The sequence below is a fragment of the Pyrgilauda ruficollis genome, unplaced genomic scaffold, assembly GCF_017590135.1.
Source record: "Pyrgilauda ruficollis isolate IOZ18807 unplaced genomic scaffold, ASM1759013v1 scaffold22, whole genome shotgun sequence".
NCBI classification, from domain to species: domain Eukaryota; kingdom Metazoa; phylum Chordata; class Aves; order Passeriformes; family Passeridae; genus Pyrgilauda; species Pyrgilauda ruficollis.
Window position 1 is genome coordinate 6,616,505 of NW_024521428.1, and position 22,136 is coordinate 6,638,640.

Sequence of the window (22,136 nt, forward strand, 5' to 3'; positions counted from 1 at the left end):
GGGCAGTGGTCACAGCACCACTGACAGAGTTCAAGAAACATTTGGACAACACAGGCACACGGTGTGACCCGTGGGGATGGTGCTATGCAGGGCCAGGAGCTTGATGGTCCTTGTGGGTCCCTTCCAGCTGGGAATATTCTGTGACTCTATATTGGTCTTACAATTTTTTCACAAAAAAAAACTCCTGGTTTCCTCATCTCTTTTCTTAATAATGTGAGACAGTCATTACAGATCAATACCCTTTATAAATTTACCTCGGAGAGACAGACAGGGAAGTAGATCCCTCATTAGAGAACACATTGGAAAGAAAGCAGACTAGACAACACAACTGCAAAGTTCCTCTGCAGCAGGAAGTTCACGTACTGAGGTTAGCCCAATAAGTTTAATAGTTAAGGAAAAACAGAGTGGGTATTTACTCACACACAATTTTATGAGAGGAACAACTGAAATGGCAGCAAGAAAAACACACTTTTTGGACAAACTGATATTACATCACATTAGTGGGCCACAAACTCTTTAAAAAAATAAATCTTTTGAGACATGAGAATGAAATCACATTTTAGCATGCTTTAAATAGCTGAAAGGCTCTTCAAAGCATACATTTTCAGCTATTGGCAAAGACAATGATTATCTCCTCATCTGGAAATTAAAAAGCATTTAGCAATAAGTTAAAGCTAGCCTACATGTAAGTGGGCTAAATACTAGTCAGATTCTTCCCTTTTCACATTTAAGATGATACTACAGTTCATCACTTGTGTAGCTTATATGCTGTTGTGCAATGCCCCACTGAAGTTTCACATCTACTCTGCAAGAGAGAACAAGGGTAAACAGCTTTCTCTTAGGATAGTCACAAATGGTAAAACCAGTAGTATTTGTTTGTCTGTTTAATTAGATGTTTGCTGTTTATCACACACAAGAACTGTAAGCAGAGTCCATGAATTCTTCTGAGCAATATGAAACCTCCTGGTTCCATGCAAGTTCAATACTGTCTCTCTCTCTCTTTATTTCTCACCTCCTCCTATCTGCTGTTTTCCCCAGCCCAAGTTTCCAACTATCTTCATAAGAAACAAAGTTTTACTTTGTGACTGCTACCCGAGAGAGCCTGGCTCCAGGCTCACGTTGGCTTCAGGTACATCTTAGACCACAGGAAGCTGGATGTTTTTCTTTTGAGGCACTAGAAGTTAGGCTAAGAGTAATAGTCAAGTTGCCCAAAGCTAAAGGGACAAGTAGCTTTCATTGCCTTCCTATTTAAACAGCTAGCCAGTGAAGAAATCTTATTTTCCCTTTTTTCCCTGAAATAGATTAAGTACATTTTGCAGTAACAGATTCCCCAGTCTTTCATTTACTCATCTGTAATCCTAATGTTTACTGTCCCATTTCACTTGAGTTTCCTCAGCCTCACGAGAGAAGTTAACAACGGTTCTCTTCACATTCAGATACACACACAATCTTTTTTGTCTCTTAATAATTGCCAAGTTTATAGTTGTCCTTTCACATTCTCAAGCTAAGCCAAGACAAGCTCAGTTCTATGACAACATTTTCATGTACCTCTCTTCAGAGAGAGAGCTGCTGCAGCTGAACAGGACAATTGCAGCATGCTAGTTATACTTGGATTTGATAAGCAGTTGGAAAGAGGAGAATAACCAGTTTTCTCATTTGTCTATTTTCAGACATATAGAAAACCCCACTGTCAGCATCTTGAGTAAAAAATAGGTGACATCTTCAGACCCTAGTAAAATCACTTCTGCATGTTAACTTGTTTAAATAAACACCCCCACCTCAAGTGACACAGTGGCCTGCAGTCTTCCTTGATCCATTCACAGAGCAAGAGTTATTTTTACTGAGTCAGTAATCATGCATTGTATTCCAGAGGAAATACTAGCCGGGTACCCCTGCTTGTAACTTCATGATCTGCTGCTCCCAAATCACGTTCCAGCGCTTCCTCTGAACTACTTTTTGTTCTCCTGCTGTCAAGGTTAGTGGTAGCTGTGTGGGGGCCAGAAGAACCATTTGCAGTTATTGTTGTATCACCATATGTCACGGTAAGGTCACCATCATTCAGAATAAAATCAGAATCCTCTTCTCGAAGCTGTTCCTGATTCTGAAAAGAAGAGGAAAAAAGAAAAATCTTTATACAGTGCACAGCACCTTTCTTTGCCCAGAACATAACTGAAGAATTCACCTACGTGTCAATACAGAAGAGATAAGGTTCCACCTTAAGAAATGTTAAAAATAACCTTCAACCCAGTGTTTGCAAATCAGCTTACTGTTCCCTGTATAGCTACTGCTACTGGGGAGAGATGAGAGGGAGCTGAAGCCAAGAACTGGGTTATGGAACGGGTAACCCAGGATTTAGTAGCACTGGAAGTACACCAGAAGTACAGGAGATGAGTGGTACATATTGGATTTTGCATGACAATTTTAGAAGGCAATACAGGAGATCAAGTACAGTTGAGCCACTCCAGATACAGAGTTGCATCTGTTGCTAATTAGTCAAATTCATTAGTAAACTTTTCATGCAAGTCAATAAGAACTCAGAAAGCCCAAAATCTCTGTATTCAAGGATTGCTCAACACTTTTTTTGTTACACATCAAGAACTAACAATGTTTTTTCAAACTATCTCCTTACTTTTACCTATTCCTAAATAAAGAATTACTTGACCTAGTTATTCAGCATGCTCCTGAACCATAAATGATGGATACAACAAAAAGCTTGCTTCATAGTTTTGTAACTAGTTCTGATGTGTTTTCTTCTCAAAATCATTTAAGAAAGTGTCTCACAAAACCCTGTGAATTTATTTTGGCAGAGATGGAATGAAATATTTAGAGAATAGAAATTGCCACAGTGTAATAAAGCACTTAATTTCTCTATCACAGCATAATACAAAAAAAATTGCACTCCTGTTTAACGTGGTAAAAGGCAATATAGCTGAATTGGTCAGAAAATGGGCTTTCTTCTTATTTGAAGAAAATTCTAATCAGTGCTATAAGCTTGCTTTCTTGCAACTGAAAGCAATTATTTCCCCACCTGACTGGCTCTGTACTGCTTAGCAGGAGCTGAAATGTGTATTGCTGTTCCCTCGGTAGGCTGGACACGGATCGGGCTACGTTCTCAAAATGCGTTATTTTCTTGCACTGCGGCAAAGGAAGGGGGGCACAGGCCATGTGAGATGGGATGTCTGTGATCAATGTGAACAGAAAGCTCTGCCTCTACTGCAGAACAGGAGTTCAGGGCATTGGAGATGGAAAATGCTGATTAACCTGTCCATGATGAAAAATGCAGCTCCTGGCTAAATAAAACTTCCTAGGAAAGCTTCCTGTCATTATGACAGAAAGATAATCAGATAAAATGAAGCAGCAGAAGCCTCTAGATGATACAGAATATATAACTAACAAGAACTAGAAGAGGTGTCAGGAGTTTGCCAAAATCAACAAAAGAAATGGTACAGTTCAGTGTTGGGTGCAAGACAAGCACTACTTCGAAGGAATGCTAATTTCTTAGAACCTTTATGGCATCCAAATTTATCATTGCTTTTTTGTGACAGGGTTAGTCTGATAGAGAGCACTGTTCTCAGAGAGCAAAAATGGGTTAGGACAGTTGCTTTATTGATCACGAAGAAAACCCTGACCTACTGGCAACATCTTAAATAGAAATAAAAGGGAGAAATGAAAAGGTTCAGCTATAATTGGCAGAAATAGCCTTTGCAATCTTTTAGTTGCAAAAAAAAAAAAAAAAGTCTGAGGAACAAGACCAAAATGATTAAAAGAATCACAAAATAATCAGTTTAAGAAAATCTGCAATCTGTATATATATTGTTTGGAAGAAGAGGCGTTCAAATAAGGATGAAAATCAGAAAAATGAACAAGAAGCAGGAAGTTTGTGACTGTTGACTGATTATGTTTTAAAAAGTCAAAGAAGGTGCTAAGGTCTATCACACATTCCCCTTCATGGTTTTTGCCCTGGGAGAGGCACCAAGGAGAGGAAGGCAGAGCTAACAGAGCACCAGAAGGTGTTGCTGTACCAGGCCCACGTGTGAAGTGGCTGCAGCAAGCTCCCAAAGCCCCTCCTGTCTCCACAACGCTGTTGAGCAGTGAACCCTTGCAGCCACCTAGCAGATAAGAAACTGTAAGAATACACTACACTTGAGCTTCCCCAAAAGGTTGAGGAGCTCCTGGAAGCATGATACTGAAAAGAGAGGGTCACAGGCTTTACACTATATGGCAGGTCCTGACTCAGTCTTTCTTGGTTTGTCCCAGGCTGCAGTTACATGCACCTAAACATGATCAGTTCCAGAGAAAACACTGAGCTTTCTCTCAAGGCAGTGAACAAACATGGCCCCATACAAGCCAAGGTCCACTTATTTGTTTCCATTCTGAATAGCGCTGCAAGCAGCATGGATTTTATTTCCTATGTTTCCCCAGAGAACACCCACGAAAAATCTCATGTACTATACAGTTTTACTGTTTGCAAACAAAGAGGATGGGTGAATAAACCTATCGTGCTTCATGCAGCATGAACAATTCATTCAAGAAAGACAGGAAATGTATCCAAATAGATCCACAGAGACTTGAAATACTCCCAAGAATAACCCTGAACAGGCCTCTGCAATCCCCTACGGTTCTGTAGGAAAAGCTTCAATTCACTCAGAAAACGCAGGTCTGAACGACACCACTGAAGCTGACACACTAGAATGGCTAAAGACCTGAATCCAAAACTCTGCAAAAGCCTGAATTCTGCTTAGATGTGCTGACAATAACCTTGAGGGACCTCTCTGCAGACTATCCTCTTTGTGGTAAAAGCTGTTCCTGCTCCTAAGAATACATGCTGGAAATGTTTTTTGTTATAAAAGCTTATTTGAGTTACTGCTCACAAAGCCAGTCTTTATTGCCTCCTAAGACAATGTAGAAAAAAGCACAAGCAAAGTACAATGCATGTGCAAAGTGCTGGCAGCCGTCACAAATGCTGGTGCTGAACACAATGCAGGCACCACAGATAACAGAACTTGCATTAGAAATTACCTATTTTGTGGCTCCAAAATGAAAGCATCAAGTACCACGCATGCAAAATATATTCAAACTTAAATCTGATGCTCCGTTTAGTTTCTCTTTTTCTCAGCTGAATTTAAATTCACCAAGGAAACTAAATAATTTTTGCTATGAAGCTAGAACCACTAAGGAGAGGGAAGGGGAAAGCCTGGCTGAACAGTTTTTTATCCATTTTGAGAGTTATCTCCTCCAAAAATTGCAAATCAAGTTTCTTCACTGGGCTTGCATATTTATTAATTACTTCAATTCTTTCTAGTTTCATACCAAGTTGTCATACTGTGCATGTGCAAGAAATACTTTTTTTTTTAAGTGTGCAAGAGTCCCAAAACAAACAAACAACAACTACAAAGTATCCCCAGGAGTGCTTCTTTCAGTTGGAATAAATGACTGATAGAACAGAAAATTACCAAAAGTTTCAAAGGAAATTTCAAAAGACAAAGCAAAATAACTGACCTACATCAGTTTGGGATAAGCTGGAAAGCCCTGCCAACTGGTTATACACTGAAGATAACACCAGAAGAGAAAAACAGTGATTAAACTTATAATTTTCAAAATTTAAACTGCTAACTGCAGCACCTTTTCGTGCTTTAAATTCCAACTTGTCTGTCTGGGTTGGAAACAGCCTCGTGGCACAGCCTTAAAGCTGTGGGAGAATGTCAGCAAGGAACAGTAACATCATGTCTGGAAGAGATCCACTGTACCTCACCCCTGTGGGCTGACTCAGAGCCCTACACATACTCCATGCAAATTGAGGCTTAGAGGACACGATCTCATGCTGAGGAATAAGTTGTGGGTGGGCTGCATTGGAGGATTATTTGACTTTTAGACTTTTGAACCCCCCTTTGGCATTTACTTTAAAAGACCTACTCCCACTTGTGGAAGTGAGAGTGAATTGTAAATAAGGTTGTGATAAAGTCAGAGAAGAAAAAAAACTGAAACAACAAAAGCTAAAAACAAATATAAGTCTACAAATATTCAGTCAGCATAGCCACACACTTACTGCTTTCTTCTCTGTATAGATACCATAACCCAGACATGCACCTGGAAGGAGATCCAGAATTTAACACTTGTTTCGGAAAAATATTTTACAGCTATGCTACACTTTATTAAGTACTTTCAGACTTTTTTTTTTCTTGTTTAACTAACAATCTTCAGTCTTTAATACTCACAGGTGTGCTATTTAATTTTCCTGGAAATACCTCACAAAAACTCTATTCCAAGCAGTTTCTGTCCCCACAAAGACATGGCTGTCTCTGTTGCTTCACCTTCATTTAATAGAAAGGCAAAAAGATTCCATAGCTTATAAACCAGCAATGAAATGCCATTGCCAAGTCCTGTAGCAAAGTCAGCCATGTAAAGAAACAAAAAGACAAAGCAACTGCAGGGTTCAGAAATATTGAAAAGAAGCTAGAAATAAAACTTCAAAATCATATTCTTCCCTAAGACAATTGCAGCACTGCACTGAAATAGGAACAGGAAAGAGAATACAATAGGAAAGTTCCATATTATACACCTTAAAGTATACAACCTAACAAGCATTTTAAATGAAGTTAATGTCCTGTGTGTATCACAAAGCCAATCCATTAAATAATAAGTTTCCACATCTGGTGGTAGCCAACAATGATGAGTAATGAGGAAACAAAAAAAAAAAAAAAAAAAAAAAAAAAAAAAAAGAAGAAAAAGAGCCAACTATAAGAGAAAATGAGAGTCAAATCTTGCATGTTCATTCTGGTCCTCAGTTACTGGGCAATTACTCTCACAAGATCATACAAAGACAGACATATGGGTAGTGCACAAGTGGGCTAATTGATCTGATGGATGCCTTCCAATCTAGACATGTTTCAAGTAGACTTCATGTAGACTTTGCAGTGCCATTGCAAAGATGGGAGCTAGGCCAATTTCTTGCATTACTATTCCAAATGGGCAACATGTATCCCAAAGTTCTTTGAAACTTTTCTATCAGGTACCAGTAAGATGATGATGATATGCGGAAAGAAATGTAAGGAAATATTTCAAAACTGCAATTAGAATTCATAACTCTCTAGGAAAGGATTAATAGACAACTGGTCCAAGACTACTTGAGCATAGAGATATTAATATCCAAGAGAACCTGCAAATTTGAGATGTCCCACATAGTAATATGGCTTTATTTACAAGCAGCTCATGAAAAGTTGTAGATTTCAAAGCACTGTACAGATAAGAATGACAAGTATCAGGATCCTACAAGAGTAATATGAGAACAGAGCACTAATTATTGCAAGACACAGTTGTAAAGACAGTGTGGTCTCAGACTGCTAGACTGAGTAAATAACTGATTAACAGTCTCTGAAAACTGAACTCAAATTCTGCAGTAGAAACAATGAAGGGAAGCACTACCAGGTTTTTTTCCAGCTGGGTAAATGTGTCAATGACATCTCTAAGGAGACCTTGAAGTTTAGCAGTAATAGACAAAGAATCTTGTCCAAAAGTGTTGAGAAGGGACTGAATATTTTGAAGTGATTCACTGAACTGGGTTATTGACTAGGCCTGTAATTTCCCCATATCCTTAAATGTTATTTTTCTAAAGCAGTATTTGAAAATAACCTAATTCCTGATCTCGAACAAGAGAAGGCTTTTGCCTCTGGGGAGAGAATCTTAAATCTTTTCTGCCTAGGAAAATCAGGACTTTCTTGCAGTATGTCTACCAAACCAGCTGAAACCAGGACATTACCTAGAAAGAAAAAACACCAATTTGCTGAAGTTTAATAAATAAAAAACAAAACCAGGAGGCAGTGAATTGTTCTACTTACATCATAAACCTGGGGACTTGTCAGACAGCGAGCTATCAGGCCACACCAGCTGGGCAGCGTTGTGGTCAACGGAGGGCCACTGTGAGTGAGAATTGGCTTTAAATAACTTCAGTAGTTAAGGAAAACACACCAGTGCTCAAAAACCACTCTTGAAAATAAAGAGACAGTTGTATATAAATTTGGTTCTGCCTTTGAACTGTAATATGCAATACTTGTACATAAAACACCCTCCCAACTTTTCCCCCTTGATTGTTTCAAGGACAGTTTCTTTACCCACTAATCTTCTGCAAGGACCACTAGCTAACTTCTTACAAGTTTCAAACGGTTGCAATGTTTCCAGCTTCCATGATCTCAAGTAAAAAGGAGAAAGCAGAAGTGCTTTAGTGTTGAAAGGTCCAAAGGTATTTCTGCTCTGAAGATGGGAGCATGGTGTCAAGGTTGCAAGCTATAGGCAGCAAGGTGACATTCCTGAATGGCTCAATATAGGGAAATACAGAAGTTCTGTCCATTCAACGTCCTCAAAGCAATATAGCCATTTATCTGCTGGTTACTGAGCCGCAGCGGTGCAGCCAGAGATATTACCCTGGCAATGCTCACAGACATTTCTGCAGTGCACATACATTTACCACAAGGAGCCAGAAAGGCAAAGGGAAAATTGTAGGAACCATGTACCACAGTGTCAAAGGAAAGCAGTGCTACCTAGATGACACTGAGGGAAAGGAAAGTGTCTTTACCCCTATTTAATAGGTCTGTGCCCTGGTAAATCCACACTTTTCACATGAGTACTCCACACTGATGATATGCCTGAAAAAAATACCCAAGAGTCAAAATATATGTCTCTGTTAAAAAGCAGCATGTTGATCTTGACTAGCACACAAATCAATCAATTTTATTTTAAATTCAAATATATAAGTTGCAGGTATTCTAGTTACTTTCTTAGGCCTCTAAGCATGGAGAGAATCAAGTCCATTTGGAAATATAACAGTTTTCCTCCCCATCCATTAAGATGCTTAGGGCAAAGGGTGTTAAAAGGGGGCTGTTTTAGCAGAGAGCTATCCCTTCCCTTTAGCAGAGCCTGGCATAGCTGTTTACTCAAGCAGAGTTATGTTTCCTTCTTTCCTCCTTCCCTAAGAGTGTGGTTACACCCATTCCTGGAAAGAAACAAGCTCTTCGCCCTTGCACTAACCCAGGCTCCACGCTGCCCTGTGCCAGACAGGCAGCAACTCAGCCGTGAAAAAACAAGCCCAGTTGAAGACATCTGCTACTTCATCAAAGTTGCAGTTTTCTCCATGTTTAACAGTTGTGGGTGAGCCCAGGGAACAGCCCACAACATTAAGTGCATTCCACAGGAGCGAAGTTCCCACTCCTCCATGCATACAGAGCTCTGCAGGCAATAGTGAGCTCTAGAGCATACTTTTCCATCACTTAGATCTTTTTCAAGTTAAGCTCTCTTGCAAAGAGTGAATTTTGAGACAATCTGCCTTTCTACCCAGAAACCAAGTGATTTCACCAGCAAAAAAACAACTGTTTAGCCATGGATATAGAGGTGGCAATTCTAAAGATCATCCCATCTGTACAATTTAAGCCCACCCAGCCAATGCTTGTTTGAATGACTTCTTCCAACAGAAGGAGCAGACTTTTAACTCTACATACAGTAAGACAGTTCTGCCTCTCAGTGTCAGATTCCTTGGCACAAACTCCCCAGAAACTTTTCCCAAATGTTGCTAGTGACCACTGGGAAAAAAAAAAAAAAAAAAAGGAATGCACTGTCAGGATCCTTTAAATTTCTGTGAGGCAGGTAGTTAGGCTGTAATTTCCTCCAGGCACTCCCCCTGCCTTTGCTGCAGCTGCTAGGGAGGGACTGTTCTCTGCAAGCATCAGCTGAGGGAAGTCAGCATTGCCAACTACTCCTTTCATCAGGCACATCCCTTTTGTAAAGCCAGGGGAAGAGGACAGCTCTGCTTCCTTCTTAAAAAGACAAAAAAGAAGCAGTCAGCCACAGCCAGATCCTTTCATGCTTTTAACACCAAAGTCTGGTTGTTTGTTTTTTTTTTTTTATAATAAAAATTGACCTTGAGGCACTTTGGGGCCAGTCACTGGAAGAGTTAACTTGGAATTACGAACATTTATGAATATTTAAAATCGCACATGAACTCCCTTCTGTGCTTTGGGTCAGTACTACTGCATCTGAAAGCATTGGTCACAAACAGATTTTGTCCCAAAGATGCAAGTGCTGTTAGGATCCAAACGTTTTCAATGTGCTAGCTAGGTTTTCCTGGGTGTGAAAGCCTCGTGCACAAGGCATGGAAGGAAATTACCGTGCTCCAACCAGGCCAGCAACCTCTCATCAATCAAAGGCCAGGACCCCAGTGAAAAGACTCACATGCAAGCTGCAAGAGCATTAGGGCCCTACCTCTGGTCAGTGTGTATATTTAGCTGCCCCAGAAATTACTAGGAATTGAGTTTTGAAATATCTAGGAATTCAGTATTGAAATTTCTTCGGGTTTCTAGGTGTGACTTGCCATGGCCACAAGATTATCTTTGCCATTTTCTGCTAAGTGACTCTAAGCTGTTGAGGAGGAGCAGCTGTGACATACTTAATGTGTCATAATTAATATCATACTGATTAAGTTAAGTAGATTTAAAAAAACCCGAAACCCACAAGCATGAAATACAGGACAGCTACACAGAAGTTGCTCAGAATCTTAAACAACGTTATTGAAATAGCATAATAATAGCTTCAGAAAGGTTGTACAGTACTATATACACTGCTTTAACACCCATAGTACCTTCTGGATGTACTTAAGGAGATCAGCTGGATCTCATGTAAATTTTTAGTTCCAGAACTTCCTCTTTAGGAATCAACCACAGATTTTGGGACTTCATCACTAAAGCAGGTGGCTCTGCAGAGCAAAGAGTTGAGGCTTAGATATGTAAAATGAACTGGAAACCGAGTTTGTGCTATTAGCATCATTACATTAATAGAACAAATCAGAGCACCTGAAACCGTTAATTGTCTGTATTATTGTTTAGGAAGGTACTTCATCTGTGACTGGTTTCTGTCCTCCAGCAAGTGTCACACACTCTGCACTAGGGAAATAAAAGGTCTGAATTCAAGCTTCAGTTCTGTTTCCTGAGCTTGTCAAATACTTGAGAGAGTCAGAAGGAGAAAGATCAAGTGCTTAAAGCTACAGATGGTACATGGAAAGGGAAAAAGTGAACATTTCATGCCTTGAGATTAAGCTGTGTTTTCAAAAGGATACTTATGATCAAAGCTATACCACAGCCTGAAGAGCCAAGCGCTTTCCTGCTTCGTCCTGTTCCTTCGCGCAGAATCTTGGCCATCCTAAAAGTAAGATAAAAACATATTAAATTACTTCAGGCAGAAAAACGCAGAACTATATACTCCAATAATTCATAATGTAATGTTCTGTCAAAAAAAAAGGCCAAATTCAATACTGTACTTGAAACACAGAAGAAAGCTGTTTAGACACTTCCCTATACTGAGTTTACTTTCCCTAGAAAGACCAGAAACGACTGCAGAGAACCAGGCTGTCTTCATTGCATTCGTGTTATTTTAACAATTCCTCTACCACAAGGTTCCCTGGAGCCTAAAACCTTATCTCACTGTTAGTCTAGTAACAGATATAGAAATGACTTCCAAACTGACAAACAAGCCTCATTGATAGTCCAAGACTGATTCCTATTCATTGCTTGGCTGGCTTCCTTAATTCTAGGTCTAGATCTAACTCTAGGTTTGATGGGTTTTTCTTAAGCATGTTGCTTCCTTGGAAGAAAAAGGGACATTATAATATTTGATAAATTCTCAGAAACCTGATGAAATATATCACATTTAAAAGAAATGTGCTTAACAGAGAATCCATACAAAGCTCACAACTGAGGGAGGTCATGCAAATCTCAGAAATGCTGGATCAGCCTTGAAAGGGCTAAGAGTGTTAAATATAATCTCTTAACTAGCAGTGCTGCAAATCATCACACCAGCTGGTCTGCAGCTGCATTTGTTTTTACTTTTGTTACCGTTTAGGGTTTGAGTGTTTTGCTTTGTGTTTTTGTTTTGTTGTTTGTTGTTTGGATGGGGGGGAGGGGTTGTGTTTATGGCCAGAGGCCAGAGTTAAACATAGGAAAACAAATGAATGCCTTGTATGAATCATCTTCCAAACTACTTGAAAAGAACAAGATAGGATTACATTGTGTACTTCTGACCTGAAAAAAATCCATGATCCACCAAGAGTTAAACCTAACACATTTTCACTCCCTCCCCTTCCCAAATGATATATTTTCTTTAACTGTGACACACTGCTAATCTTGGCTTGGTGAGAGAAAGATGAATCCAAAGGGAACTGACTAATGGACTATATTAGCAATGCAATGCACAGCTAAATAGGGAAACAAATGGGTAAGTTCTTTATGTTTACATGGGAAAAAGCAAACATGGCATTTCCACAGCAGACACTGAATGAGAACAGAATACCCATGCTCTGTTCCCATTACAGCAATTCCTCAATTACTGAGGACAAGCTCAGTCTGAACTGGCCAAAGCCATCTTTCCATGGTACCACCTCCTAACCTTGGTTATATGCAATAATTTTGGCCTTCACTGTAAAAGCTGTTTTGAGGCCGGGGCTTCTGGTTACTTCCAGATAGTTACAAAACAAAGTTCACCCTTACTTGTAGCCAGCTCCACCATTTCAGCATCTATTTTGTGTGCTGGACACAGGCTTTTACAAAGAACATAGAGAAGTGCAGTGTCTGAAATGAAAGAGGTGCTTCCTGAGCAAGTATCTCTTACCCGTATAACATGTACCAGGAACAGAAAAAGAAAGAATTGGGAAAAAAGAAAAAAATAACCACCAAAAAAACCCACAAGCAACAAGAAAAAAACCAAAACAAACCCAAAAAAGTACCAACAAAAACCCACAAAAAACCCAAACAAATAAACAAAAAAAAAAAAAAACCCAAAAACCAAAGAATCCAAAGTTGCCTTGCTCAAGTAGGTCCCTACATAAGCAACCAGCTGTGCTGCTGATCTATCAGTGACAAGCAGAACTCTGGAAGAGTGGAAACTAAGATCTGGACAGAGGAAACTCCCAGTTAAGCCTGAGGAATTTTTGAGTTGTTTTGTTTTTTTCCAGACCTTTTGTTCCTCCTGTGAATCAACTCCAGTTTATAGATGAGCAAAACTGAAAATTCTGCTATGAGCAACATTCTTCCAGATTTTGTTTGCCAATAGCATATTTCAGGGGAAAAAAAAAGTCAACTCTTGGGTTGTTACTGATGCATGGAAATTTTCACTAAAGATTCACAGCAACATTTTGCTGAACACAAATGGTAATTTGCCCATGCTCCTTCTGCTTCACCCAGGTGATAGGTAGTCCAGGCAGGATCCATCTGGCATGTGGTTTGATATACAAGAGTCAAGATCAGATTAGTACTCTTAATCTTGGATTCTACGCAAGTCCAAGGGCCAAAATTTGGTATCAGTTAAGAAAGAGGAGCCAAGAGTATTACCTCTGAACTGAGAAGAACTGTTTGTGCAGTAGCGTGCTAAGAGCAAGCATGTTGGGTAGGTGGGGGAAGAGGAAAGTGCATTGTTATACAGTGTATTAGTAGATTTGGGGAGATTTGTGATGCCTTATGTATTCACAAAAATGTGACCCTGACAGCGTTACACCCAAAATCACGGAATATTTTTCAGTGGGCATTACTTGAATATCACAAAGCAAAATCCCCTACTGTCTTGCTAGCTAGGACAGAAAGGTTTTATCCATGCATACAACTTCTGCAGTTTTCTATTGTCTTAGTTATAAAATAAGATCAGCCTAATAGAGAAGTTATGTAATTACTTACTCCTTGTAAGACTTGAAAGCTGTCATTAGTAGGTGGAGGGTCCTGATCTGGGTCAACCCCAACCCTACAGAAACATTAGGAAAACAAAGCAAGTGGTGTTACTGAGGGTTGCAAATGCTGTAAGTTTGGCAGAATGCATTTTAAAAGCACTTTAAGCACCCAGCAAAGCTGCATCAGAGAGGTTGTAAGAATAGATTGAGGAAGAGCTGTCCATTACTCCCCTGCAGTTACACAGCTATAAACAAGATACTTTTTCACTCAAGAAACTGCTTTAACTCTATGTTGGCATCAGCTTTTACTGCTTACCTTTGTTGCCATTTTTTTTTTTTTAGAACACTGGAAAATACTATTTTTGCCTTAAAAGTGGATGGCATCCTCTTCAGTGGAGTGTGTCCCTCATATCCAGCAGGAAGAAAACAGAAACTAAGGATAAAGCCCATCCTAACTCTTTCCCCAGCAAATAACTGCCAGATAAATCTGAGAATGGCTGAAATACACGATTTTAAAAAGACACACACACTCCATGTTTTAAAGCACTATGGTAAGCAAACCAAATATTTTATAAAGGGCCGCAACATTAATTTGCTACAAGTGTCATTCACCTAATGCAACACAGCCACAGTGGATTAACACATGGCCTGTAGTCCAGCCTCCCATCTGAGTGAGGCAGGGTTTGTGTAATGAGGGTGTTGACAGAATATGCTAAGAAGAAACTCTCTACTCACTTCTGCATAGCTAGAAAGCATCTTATTGCTGAACCATCCTTGCACATAGGGCTCCTATCCAAGATTGGCATTTAATCCTTGTAATTATGTTCAGGTCTGGTTTGGGGTAGACTGGACTTGTCTATTTTACATCCTATTCATGTCCTGATCTCTGCCATCTCTTGTAGAACCTAAACCTCTAACCTCAAAAATTAGGTAAGAGTCTCAAATGTGTTGTGTTTCAGTTCCACCATGTCACATAGTAAGTGTGGGGAAACACAAACAGCCACCTGTGACAATAAGATTGTGTGTGACAGCCATCTCAGACAATAAGATTTTGTTAACATCGTCACTTCTAGTCTCTTAGAAGGGACTGAGCTGGTTTGGTGCAATGTCCTTGTTACCTGGACTTTTTGTAAGTTTGCTAATTGTTTTATAGCCATGGTGTTTATGCAACAGCCCTAGGAATCACCAGAAGCCGAGAGAACCTTGCTGGTCAGACCATATCATTGGTTTGTCCCAGGGACACCATGCTTGGATCAAATAAAAAGAGAACACTTTCAGATAGCTTCCAGGGCACCATTTTTGATAGAACAATAGAAGAAAAGTTTAAAGTCATCCTTGTGGACTCACAGCCAGGTCAAGGCCTCACATGAAGTAATGTAGTTCAGAGAAAATCCAGAAGGCTGTTCTGCAGCAGCCTCATATAAAACTAGTGTTGACCCAGTCCTTTGCTTGGATTTTTTTTTCTTTTTTCCTAAGCCTCTTGCTCTTTCCTCATCACTTCCTTTTTCCACATATAGAGTCATCTTGAACTTTAGGCACATTTAGCCTGGAAATTCCTTGGCACTGACCAGCTTCAGAACTGAAAAGCTTCACCAGTTTAAGGGAATGCTGGATAGACAGGTTGAGTACTGGATTGTAACACATGCTAAAATAAAACACCACACACAAGAGTTCTGAGGGCTTACAAGGGCTGAGGTGTTACTGCTTTGGCTATCATAAGAACAGGCTTTGGCAGGGAAACTGGGTTCTAATGCAGAAAGCTGACAAACAACATCAGGAAACCGACTCAGTACAGTAATATATGTATATACATAAGGGTATGCATTCCTTTATAAGTACGCATGAAAATAAAAGAAAAATATTTGTGGCTTTCCAAACTGCACAAGGGGGAAGGTTCAATGTGCTATGCAAAGGAACCAGGCTCGTGTTGGCTGTGTAGCTGACAGTGTGAACGGGGAGTTCAAGAAGTTTGTTCCAAAAGATGAACATAGCTCGCATTCCCCAAATAGTTTTTACTCCCTGGGCTACCTATTCACTTCACAGTACATAAGAAAATCAACCAGTTTAGTGTCTCAGCTTTTACTTGACTCAAGGTTGTGCATTTGTTTTGAGAATTTTAACTGGCCTCAGGCAGGGGAATGAGGCTTAATGGAAGACCAAAACAGGATAACGACACCGTTCAGTGAAAAGTCATGGGATATCACAGACTAGGAATTTGGCTTCATTGTTGTGCTGAAGAGGCAAAAAACATTTTCTATATTAAAATTGTTCAAATTTTAGGAAAAAACAATCATACCACAAATGTTCTTTTCAATATTGAAATAGTATATCCATGCAGACTTGTCCATTTAACTTTTTTCAAAGTTATTCTGTAAATGAATTTATATTTTTGAATATTTATTATTATTTTCCATAAATCACTTTTTTTTTTAAATCATTCTCAAAGTCTGTTCCTCAGTTCAGAGATTAACACCAAATACATTGCCATTTTGAATTCTCACAACTACTTTTTGTATCTTTCAAACAATATGCTTTTATCCTCTATTCTAGCATCAATTGTATAGGAAGCTTAACTTTTTGGTAGCAAGCCTGCCTGTTTAAGTTTCAAGGCTAAATACCCTTATCTCATGACAAGCATCACTTTTTTTTTTTGCAGGCACAGCGCCTAGAATTCTAAGGAAGTGTCACTTTTATCACCTGAAACAAAACAATACCAAAAACCAGTCAAGTCTGTCTCAACCTCCTTTACAGTGAAAAGAAGTACAGAAAACACTTAGTTACTTCATCCTTGCTTAACTACTTCAATAATTAAAAGTATGAGTAAAGCTGATGCATGAATGTCTTCAACATTGATTTTCTTCTTATGCTGAAGAGGAAAAAATCCATTTCATGTGCTTAATATATTTTAAAAGCTTCCTGTTATTTACATGTGCTGCAGAGGTCAATAACAGCTCTCATTTATTTAACCTGCTTTATAAATTAAACTGTTACTGGATGGATTTACACAGATCCCCTCCCAGAGGTCAGAGGCACAGAGAGGGCAGCCTTGCTAAAGGCTGGGCTGTTTTGCTCAAATCCCTAACAGAAAGGCAGGGCAAAAACAATGTTTTATTGAAGAGGCACCTCTGAGATGGGGAGCACCTCTGAGGGGCACAGCAGATGTGGAGCAGCCAAGGCCAAGGTAGTGCAGATGCCAGCAAGCATCTTTGTTTCCCCTCCACTCTTTTTGAGAGCCCTTTGCAGCAGTTGCGTGGGAATTCCCCAAGGCTGTACAAATAAAAATCTTCTATTAAAAAGAAGATTTTGGATGAAGAATATGAGCAGTCTTTCAGCTGCAACGATGCATATCTATTTCAAAATTGGTGAAAAATCCATTTATTTCCCCTATTGGAATAACTTTGGTATCTGATAGACCTTATTCCTTCAGTACAGACAATTACTAGTAAGTAAAATTCAGACACCTTTATTTCAGCCTTGGGAAGGCCATTAGAATCTGTAGACAAGAGTATGCTATAGTAAAATTAATCCAATTTAAGTGTATTTTCTTCACTCCTCCCTAAAGAAAACTTTTTTTTTTAAAAGTCAAAAAAGGCATTTCATGCATTAAGATCTCTGTAATAGCAAAGGGACTAGTCTTGAGCTCCTAATGCCCAACACCAAAACACTGCATTTCTGCCCTTAATTGACTCCTGGACTTGGTCTTTATCCTACAGCTACAACTCCAGCACATCATGTAGGAGAGGAGCTATTCAGATTTGATCTCTCAAAACATTAAGCTTATGTATAATTCAGTAATTTAAACAGTGTGGGAGAAAGTGGCTCACACACAAAACTGAACTAAGTGGATGGAAATGAACGGTAAAAAGGCATATAGAACTACATCAAGTTCTCTGCTGCATCATTTTAAAATGGGTGGAATGATTTCTTCTGATACTTCAGAAACTTTTCCAGGGCCCTACAACACATGGATGACAAGTTACTGAAATACCAGGCATCATTAGATTTAGCATGTGTAGTTAGTGTGGCCAAGAATGACTGTAATAGATAATAGTTCTCAGATTGTCTGTACAAACTAACACATTGCATCTCTGGCAAATCTAGTGGTTTGCTGGAAACCTTCAAGTGTGACAAGGTACATGAAAACCTTTCATTGCCCCATCCCAAAGAACTTTCTTTATATAAATATTCTATATGTTTTTATAAACACACACATACACACACATATACATGCACATTGCCTGTAGATGTCAGTTGGAGATTTATTTTAAATTCTCTCTCTAACCATTTATCTGTTCTAAAAACACCATACCAAAATCCTAGTCTTCTCTGGTTGATATCGTTCTGTTTTTTAAAATATATCCCCAAAAAGGCTGGGCTAAACCACCTATGAAGTACCTTCCAACCTGAAGAGTTACACAAAATAACCTCAAGCAATGCTTAAGAATACCTTTGTGATTAAAGATCCTAAGATAAAATCCATGGTTTTCAGCTCTCAAGTCTTCCAAGGTCAGAGATTCGAGTTTTGCTTCATTAAATATCTATACACTGAGTGAAAGAATGTGCTTTAGTTTCATTTTTTTAGACATGATGTGTGATCCACACTCTCACAGCTCAGAATAAGTGAATAGACTCAGAGTTAAGGAACATCTCTGGTACTCTCAGAAAAGAAGCAGCAGCATGCCAGAGTATAGAAAAAGAGCACACACTCAGTGTTACAAAGATGAAAAAAGCCAAGCACCAGGTTAATGTGGTATCAAGGAAAGCACAGTGTCACCTGAAATACAGCCAGTGGCTTTCACTCATCTCTTCCACCGATGGAACATGGTCACCAACTCTGGTACAGTACAAGAATGCAATGTGAGTAACAAAATGCTCATGAGATGGGGGCTCTACAGAGCTCTTCAGCAAAACAAAGCAAACTAACAAAAAAATCCGTACCCAATCAGAAAAGACAAAGCATACATGAACAACAATGGCAGAGCAATGACAAAGTGACCAAAAAACCAAAATTAGCAACCGCAGCAATTTATGATTGACATATCCAGTAATATTCTTCACACATTCAGATCCCAGCTGGCAATTGTATTAATCTGAATTAATGACAGACTACATTCCCCAGAAAACCAGATTCATTAGCTCTCTTTGGTGCTGCACACAGACAGAGCCAATCCAAGACAATTGCTACCACTTCAGACCTGCACATGTCTGAAAGAGAAATAGACATCACAGGAAGTAGTCATGGGAAGCTACACATGTGTGAGAGGGCTCACCAATACTGCCTGGTTTCAGAGCACTCCAAATCAACTGGGAACAAGCACTAAACCACTCCATTGCTTTAACTAAAAATTGACTGTCAGTTTTTGATTTAATCTCCAGTCATAGCAGAGTCTGGTTTTACTCACTGTTTTGCCTGTTTCAGTTGTGTTTGTGGTTTTTTTTTAGGTGCAAATGAAAACAAGTTTGGTTTCCAGTATTTTTCACATACATTCCTTAGCAGGCTGTGGGGTTTTTTCCTCCCCATGTTTTTCTATGAAGGCATGTGTCACAAACTATATTTTGCTTATGTGAAATAAAAGCCCAGATGATCAGAAATCCACAGAGGCCTCACTTTAGAAAAAGCAGGTGTGCACACCCTGGTTGTGGGCTGACATCTTGACTAACCAAATATTTAAGGCCATAGCTTGTAATACAAAAAGCATGTACTCATCTAATCCTTGAATATTGAGGCAAATACCAAACTTGAGATAGCCTTGGTTTGGATTCTAGGTTCAATAGCTCTTTTCCCAGGTCAACATACACTCCAGGTCAGAGTACTCGGCTCCCCAAGGCCATCACAGAGATGGTTCTGCATGTACAGCAAAAACTAAAATTAAAATCTGCCCAATAACTTCCCTTCTGTGACTTCTCTTTCCTGTAACTTTGCCAAGTTAGTATACTGAAGTTTTCCCAGATGTCTGTAATGAGTACAGCATTTTTGGGAAATTTTAGCTATTTTTGAAGAGTTCAACAGTTTCTCAGAAGATGGCTGAGAAAGAAGAGAACTCCCAACACCATGTTTTAAAAAAATTAAAACCCAATCCCTAGAAACCTCTGGAATTAGGAAAAGTTGTGTCAAGTTGTTTTTAGGATGCCTTTGGGTATTTGTTTACTTCACCTAACCAAGACAATGACTCCTGAAACTGCCGGCCAGAGCTTGGCAGTTCAGCTCATATCATCTATGTGCTCTAGATGTGTCTCAACCCAACTCCTACAGTGTCTTCCCCACACTTTTTCTTTGTGGTCTGAATTGCTGTGTTTCAGAGAATGAGAAGAGAGAAAATGAAGCATTTCCCATGTTAACTTCCAGATTTCCAGAGGCAGAGGTAATCTCTTTCCTACTAAGGCAAAAGCCCTGAAGGGTGAGGCTGGAGGCTTGGAGACTGGACTGTCCCACTGTTAAGGGAGATTCAAGACCAGTGATGAAAAACTAGAGATTAGGAAAGGAGGAGGAACAGAAAAACTAGGGAAAGACAACTGGAAGAAAAAGTACAGAAAGAGATGGGCAAGGAAAAAGCTCACAACAGAGGGCAAAGGACAACCCCTGTGTCTGTGCACCTTCAAGGGCAGCAGAGAGCGGCTGAAGGCAGTGAATGATCTAAGTAATACAATAATGGAAACAGGCTGCAAAACAGGAGGATGTAACCTCCTGTCAGACATCCCCCACACCAGTGTGGAACACAGCATGAGGCTGGATGCCAGCAGCAGCACTCGCCTCCTGCCATCCCAGCACACCCAGGTGTGGTATGCAATGCACGTTTTATCATTGCACCACCCTGGGTAAGAGAATGGAGTATAACCACCAAGCCAACACTTTCACCACCATCCCAGATAGTTAGTTCACATAGCAACTGGATGAGAGTTAATGTTTCCATGTTTCTTTTGCAGTTTCCTCTTTTACAGGAAAAGAAAAATCACTAAATAGTGATAAATCTCTTTAAAGATTGTATATGCAAAGTCAGACATAAGGCACTAAATATCTAGGTTGAAGTTGTCTGTGCAACCTTTAGCTTTTATGGTAAAAAGAAACTTAAATTATTTTAAAGTGTAAGGTATAATGCTTTGAGATTTATAAAAAGGTTTCTAAGTATAACTGAAATTACTTCATTAAAATAAGCAATAACTTCCACATTTACAGCAGGTTATGAAGGAGAGGAAGGCACTAATCCATGTGTTGCTTCATTGAACATGAAAAGAACCAGGTCACTAACCTTCAATCAAAAATGGAAAACACATTGTTTTGCAATACAAATGCTAGGAGTTCCCTTTTTTTCCTGTGACAGATAAGTGAAACAAGAAGTCAGCTATTTTTTTGAAAAGAGGAATTTTGCCAGTGGTTTTGATTTACATAGCTCTCAAGTTTGCTGAAACTGTTAAAGCTTCAGTCAGGAAATTGTTTCTTTGTTTAGGTCTTAAAGGATGAGACTATATTTTTAATATTCAGGTCATGCTTTAGTTTCTAAGAAAAAATAAAATCTACTACTAAGAAAATGTAAATGTTTACCACTCAGATGTTGGATGTGTCTCCCTGATAGTCAGCCAAGGAACTCTAACACATGATATCATGGCTTTAACTAAAATTAAAAACTAACACCAGTTTCTGGTGTTGGTTTTTAATTTCCTCAGCATCAAGTGGCAGAAATCAAAAGCATCTAAAGATCCTGGGTTTTTTACTCCGATTTTGAAGTTGTGACCTCACTTTTCCAACCAGTTAAGCAGTAAACTGAAGTCAAGCCTCTGCTATAAACCACAGGTCCTTTGCTTAGCTGTATATGAAAGCCAGGTCAGTGGTCCCTGGTAACCTACCCTGTCTGAAAAGATACCTGCTCATCCGAATATCTGAACTTTTCAAAACAACAAGAGGAGGCAGAGAGTATTTTTTGCCTATTTTCCTCCTTATACTGCTTTTTACTTTACCAAAACTTCATGTTAGCCTCTCTACCCTTTGCCTCCTTTTAATATTTAGTATCATGGGAGGGAAGGGACCAAGAGTAAATAAAGAACCAAGGACATATCCCAAATGCTACACAGCTAACGGTGTGGCCAGAAGGCGTGTGCCTCTTCCTCCAAGGCACATCAAGGCAATTCTGGATCCCTGCGTGGGCATTTCCCAGTGCATGCGCACAGCTGCTTCCCCATGAGCTCAGTGCTATCAGGCCAGGCTGACAGTCCTGGCTGGAGTCAGTTCCCTGGTACAGTTCTACTTAAATCATAAATAAGTCCCTTTGGTTTTTCATGTCTGTCTTGGCTCCTCTGACTTGCCCAGACATGGGCCTTCTATTTACATCCACACTGAAGAAAGGCCAACTACTTCATGAGGACTTGGTAATGGCTGACTAGCCTGCCTGCTTTCTTTCTTGGTACAGCTGGTATGATCTTCGCATCACAACTGGACTCTTAGGAGTCC

At 39.5% G+C, this 22,136-nt stretch overlaps 1 protein-coding gene across 3 annotated transcripts in view; it reads right to left on the reverse strand.

Annotated features, from left to right (window-relative positions):
• Positions 1-340: 340 nt before the first annotated feature.
• The window catches only part of SLC9A7 (solute carrier family 9 member A7), a 69,186-nt gene continuing 47,390 nt past the window's right edge, over positions 341-22,136 (reverse strand). The window contains exons 13-17 of one of the 3 annotated variants that reach the window (XM_041468540.1): positions 18,468-18,527; positions 13,704-13,767; positions 11,099-11,181; positions 7,836-7,941; positions 341-2,101 (exon numbers count right to left, since the gene is read on the reverse strand). In XM_041468540.1, coding sequence (XP_041324474.1) covers positions 1,853-2,101; positions 7,836-7,941; positions 11,099-11,181; positions 13,704-13,767; positions 18,468-18,527 — 562 coding nt within the window. In that variant the 3' untranslated portion in view covers positions 341-1,852. The remainder of the gene's footprint in view (positions 2,102-7,835; positions 7,942-11,098; positions 11,182-13,703; positions 13,768-18,467; positions 18,528-22,136) is intronic. The other 2 variants (XM_041468541.1, XR_005955234.1) reach the window with 2 other exon arrangements.